General features: G+C 55.9%; 1 protein-coding gene across 1 annotated transcript; it reads right to left on the bottom strand.

Annotated features, from left to right (window-relative positions):
* Positions 1-50: 50 nt before the first annotated feature.
* On the bottom strand, positions 51-4,813 carry RBM42 (RNA binding motif protein 42). Its single transcript, XM_039699496.1, has 3 exons — positions 4,646-4,813; positions 3,467-3,587; positions 51-209 (listed from the first exon to the last, which is right to left on the bottom strand). Exons 1-3 carry the CDS (start codon positions 4,751-4,753, stop codon positions 115-117), a joined length of 324 nt encoding a protein of 107 aa, XP_039555430.1. The 5' UTR covers positions 4,754-4,813; the 3' UTR covers positions 51-114.
* Between the last annotated feature and the right edge of the window lie 503 nt (positions 4,814-5,316).

The raw sequence follows: 5,316 nt of genomic DNA, 5'->3' as shown, positions 1-5,316 counted from the left end.
CTCGTTCCCCAAATCCCCATGAAAAATTTAGAAATCGTCTCAATTTGGGGCAAAAAATGTCGATTTTGGGTCATTTTGGGGTTATAGGGTCGTTTTAGGGTTTGTATGAGCAGCTCAGGGCCATGGGGACACCCCAAAGGTCACAGTCAGGCCCAGCGTCTCGTCGTTCACCTCGTTCCCCAGGTCCCCGCAGAAGATGCGGAAATCGTCTGGATTTGGGGCGAAAAACGGCGATTTTGGGTCATTTTGGGGTCACTGGGAAGTTACGAGGTCGTTGTGAAGTTTTGGGGTCATCGTGAAGTTCTGGGGTCTTGGGGTGACCTCAAGGTCATGACCAGACTCGAAATCTCATCATTGATGTCATTCTCCAAATCCCCACAAAAGATCCAAAAACTGATTGAGTTTGAGGTAAAAAACGGCGATTTTGGGTCATTTTGGGATTGTAATGAAATTTTGGGGTCATCGTGAAGTTCTGGGGTCTTGGGGTGACCTCAAGGTCATGACCAGACTCGAAATCTCATCATTGACCTTGATCTCCAAATCCCCACAAAAGACCCAGAAACTGTTTGAGTTTGGGGTAAAAAACGGCGATTTTGGGTCATTTTGGGGTTACAGAAACATTAATGAAATTATGGAAGAGTTTTGGGGTCGTTTCAGGCTCGTGGGGACACCCCAAAGGTCACGGTCAGGCCCGGGGTCTCATCACTGACCTCATTCCCCACAAAAAGTCCAAAAATTGTCGGAATTTGGGGAGAAAATCGGCGATTTTGGGTCATTTTGGGTTACAGGGTCATTAATGAAGTTATGGGATCGTTTTGGGGTCGTTTCAGGGTCACGGGGACACCCCAAAAGTCACGGTGAATCCCAGTGATCCCAGTCCCCCCCAGTCCTCTCCCAGTGAATCCCAGTCCCCCTCAGTCCATCCCAGTAACCCCAAACCAGTACAAACCAGTAATCCCAAACCTTCTCCCAGTTCCCTTCCAGCTGCTCCCAGTCCCTCCCAGTCCATACCAGCGTCCCACTCTAACAGGCTGGGGTCGCTCCCCGTCTCTCCCAGTCCCTCCCAGTTTGATCCCAGTCCCTCCCAGTCCGAGCTGCCGGCCGCCGTGCGGATGCAGCGCTTCAGCCGCTCGCCCCGCCCCTTCCGCTTGTCCTCCGCCGCCGGCTCCGCCCCCACCTGCGCGGCGCCTGTCAGTCACGCCGGGACACGCCCACCCCGCCCCGGACACGCCCACTTTTGTCTGGACACGCCCACCATGACAGAAACCCCAACCTTGTAAGCTCCGCCCCCTTTTGGATAGCTCCGCCCCATCTCTATGGGCAGCTGTCAATCACGTGGGACACGCCCACCTCACTTTGGACACGCCCACTCCGCCCTAGCCACGCCCAGGAAAGGAAATCCCCAAAATTCGGAGGCTCCGCCCCCTCCCCCAAAGCTCCGCCCCACTCTGAATGACAGCTGTCAATCAGCTGGCCACGCCCACCTGGCTGGGGGTGGGGTTTAAGGGGGACAAATTAAGGGGCGGGGCTAAAGAGGGTGGGGTTGAAAGAGGCGGGGCTAAAAGAGAACCAATTAGAGGGGTGGAGCTAAAGTGGGTGGGGCTAAAGGAGAAACCATGAAGGGGGAGGAGCTAAAAAAGGGACACTGAAAGGGGCGGGGCTAAAGAAAAACCATTAAAGGGGAGGAGCTAAAGAGGGCGTGGCTAAAAGGGGAGGGGCTCAAGGACCTTCAAAGGGGGAGGGGCTAAAGGAGTAATTAAAGGGGAGGGGCTAAAGGGGCGTGGCTAAAAGGGGAGGGGCCAAAGCAGAGCAAATCAAAGGGGGAGGAGCTAAAAGGGAGGAGTAATTAAAGGGGAGGAGCCAAAGGGGGTGTGGCTTAAAGGGGAGGAGCTAGAGAGGGTGTGGTGAAAGGGGGAGGGGCTTAACCAGCAGCACTTTAAGGGGAGGGGCTAAACAGGGTGGGGTTCAATGGGGCGTGGCTAAAGGGGAGTGAAAAACGGCGATTTTGGGTCGTTTTGGGATCGTAATGAAATTCTGGGGTCATCGTGAAGTTCTGGGTTCATGGGGTGACCTCGGGGTCATGACCAGACTCAGGGTCTTGTCATTGATCTCGTTCTTGAAATCCCCACAAAACATCTAAAAATCGTCTGGATTTGGGGTGAAAAACGGCGATTTTGGGTCATTTTGGAATCATAAGGAAATTTTGGGGTCATCGTGAAGTTCTGGGGTCTTGGGGTGACCTCGGGGTCATGACCAGACTCAGAGTCTTGTCATTGATCTTGTTCTCCAAATCCCCACAAAAGATCCAAAAACTGATTGAGTTTGGGGTAAAAAACGGCGATTTTGGGTCATTTTGGAATCATAAGGAAATTTTGGGGTCATCGTGAAGTTCTGGGGTCTTGGGGTGACCTCGGGGTCATGACCAGACTCAGAGTCTTGTCATTGATCTTGTTCTCCAAATCCCCACAAAAGACCCAGGAACTGTTTGAGTTTGGGGTAAAAAACGGCGATTTTGGGTCATTTTGGGGTAAAAGAGTCACTAATGAAGTTATGGGATCATTATGAGGCCATCCAGTGTCACGGGGACACCCCAAAGGTCACAGTCAGGCTCAGGATATCATCACTGATATAATTCCTGAAATCCCCACAAAATATCTGAAAATTGTCTGAAATTGGGGTGAAAAACGGCGATTTTGGGTCATTGCAAACCAGTACAAACCAGTATAAACCAGTATAAACCAGTATAAACCACTACAGACCCGTGCAAACCAGCACAGACCAGTGCAAACCAGTAACCACCTAATCCCTCCCAGTACAAACCATTAACCTCCCAGTACCCTCCCAGTACAAACCAGTATAAACCAGTAACCTCCCAGTACCCTCCCACTACAAACCAGTACAAACCAGTACAAACCAGTACCGTCCCAGTCTCTCCTAGTACAAACCGTTACCTTCCCAGTGCCCTCCCAGTACAAACCAGTACAAACTCGTAACCCTCCAGTCCATCCCAGCATGAACCAATAACCTCCCACTCCCCTCCCAGTCCTGCCCAGTTTGATCCCAGTCCCTCCCAGTCCCTCCCAGTCTCTCCCAGTCCCTCCCAGTCCCTCCCAGTCCGTCCCAGTCCGTCCCAGTCCGTACCGGCGTCCCACTCCAGCAGGCTGGGGTCCCCCAGTCCCTCCCAGTATATCCCAGTTTATCCCAGTCCGTACCAGCGTCCCACTCCAGCAGGCTGGGGTCCTCCCAGTCCCTCCCAGTCCCTCCCAGTCCCTCCCAGTCCCTCCCAGTCCCTCCCAGTCCATCCCAGTCCCTCCCAGTCCCTCCCAGTCCCTCCCAGTTCCCTCCCAGTCCCTCCCAGTATATCCCAGTATATCCCAGTCCCTCCCAGTCCGTACCAGCGTCCCACTCCAGCAGGCTGGGGTCCCCCAGTATATCCCAGTATATCCCAGTCCGTCCCAGTCCGTACCAGCGTCCCACTCCAGCAGGCTGGGGTCCTCCCAGGAGCTGCCGGCCGCCGTGCGGATGCAGCGGTTCAGCCGCTCGCCCCGCCCCTTCCGCTTGTCCTCCGCCGCCGGCTCCGCCCCCACCTGCGCGGCGCCTGTCAGTCACGCCGGGACACGCCCACCCCGCCCCGGACACGCCCACCCCGCCCCAGACACGCCCACTTTTGTCTGGACACGCCCACCATGACAGAAACCCCAACCTTGTAAGCTCCGCCCCCTTTTGGATAGCTCCGCCCCATCTCTATGGGCAGCTGTCAATCACGTGGGACACGCCCACCTCACTTTGGACACGACGCCCACTTTTGTCTGGACACGCCCACCATGACAGAAACCCCAACCTTGTAAGCTCCGCCCCCTTTTGGATAGCTCCGCCCCATCTCTATGGGCAGCTGTCAATCACGTGGGACACGCCCACCTCACTTTGGACACGCCCACTCCGCCCTAGCCACGCCCAGGAAAGGAAATCCCCAAAATTCGGAGGCTCCGCCCCCTCCCCCAAAGCTCCGCCCCACTCTGAATGACAGCTGTCAATCAGCTGGCCACGCCCACCTGGCTGGCCACGCCCACTCTGCTCTAGCCACGCCCAACCAACGTAAAAATCTAAATGTGGAAGCTCCGCCCCTTTTTGGATGCTAATGAACTCCTGTCAATCACCCGGGACACGCCCACCACTCTGGGCACGCCCATTCCTCTCTGGCCACGCCCACCCAGCAGGAAATGCTCAGATTTGAGGCTCCGCCCCCTTTTGGTAGCCCCGCCTCCATCCCGCCGGGCACCTGTCAATCACCTGGGACATGGCTGCCATGTGGCCACGCCCACTCTCATCTGGCCACACCCACTCAGAGGAAGAGCCCAAAATTCGGAGGCTCCGCCCCCTTTTCCCAAGCCCCACCCCCGCCTGATGGACACCTGTCAATCACCTGTCCATGGCCACACCCACTTCCTTTTGACCACGCCCATTCCCCGTCTCCAGCCACGCCCACCCATCCCAGAGGCCACGCCCCCATCCCCAGCCCCACCCACTCCAACCCTGAAGCCCCGCCCCCTTCAGCTCTGCCAATGCCTCAAGCTCCACCCACTCACACTTAGCCCCGCCCACCCCCATTTCCCACCCGGGCCCCGCCCCTTTAAGCCCCGCCCACCTCCGGCACAGGGAAGGGCGGGTCCTGTGGGCGTGGCCTCCGCAGGGGGCGTGGCACCGGCGCAATGTGGGCGGGCCCAGGGCGTGGCTCCGGAGGGGGCGTGGCCATGGCGGGGGGCGGAGCCGGGAGGCTCGGGCCAATCCGGGGCTCCTCGGGGGGCGGGGCCCGCGGGGGNACGGAACCCCCTCCCCCCCCCGCCTGCGGGACAGGGGGGTGAGCACGGGGGGAACACGAAAAATGCAGATTCTGCACTGGAAATGTAAATTCTGCACTAAAAAATACAGATTCTGCACGAAAAAAATACCAAAAATCCCAAATTCTGCACTGAAAATACCAAAAAACCCCAAATTCTGCACTAAAAATGTAAATTCTGAACTGAAAAATACCAAAAAACCCCCAAATTCTGCACTAAAAAATACCAAAAATCCCAAATTCTGCACTAAAAATACAAATTCTGCACTGAAAGTACCAAAAAAACCCAAATTCTGCACTAAAAAACCAGAAATTCTGCCACAAAAATGGATGTTGCACACTGAAAAATACAAAAACACCCCAGTCCCCTCCCAGTCCATCCCAGTCCCCTCCCAGTATATCCCAGGTCCCCCCAGTCCCCTTCCAGCTCCATCCCAGTATAAACCAGTTCCTCCCAGTATATCCCAGTATAACCCAGT

Source organism: Passer montanus, unplaced genomic scaffold, assembly GCF_014805655.1.
Source record: "Passer montanus isolate IOZ18808 unplaced genomic scaffold, ASM1480565v1 scaffold1358, whole genome shotgun sequence".
NCBI classification, from domain to species: Eukaryota; Metazoa; Chordata; class Aves; order Passeriformes; family Passeridae; genus Passer; species Passer montanus.
The sequence above is the reverse complement of the archived record's forward strand: the minus strand, read 5'-3'. Positions and strand labels throughout refer to the sequence as shown.

Excerpts from the sequence above, each read along its gene's own strand:
- RBM42 (XM_039699496.1), bottom strand. The coding sequence starts at position 4,753 with ATGGCCACGCCCCCTCCGGAGCCACGCCCTGGGCCCGCCCACATTGCG. Across the intron at positions 3,588-4,645 it reads CGCCCTTCCCTGTGCCGGAG|GTGGGGGCGGAGCCGGCGGC; the intron begins GTGGGCGGGGCT and ends GGCGCCGCGCAG. Across the intron at positions 210-3,466 it reads CCTGCTGGAGTGGGACGCTG|ACGATTTCCGCATCTTCTGC; the intron begins GTACGGACTGGG and ends CCCCAAATCCAG.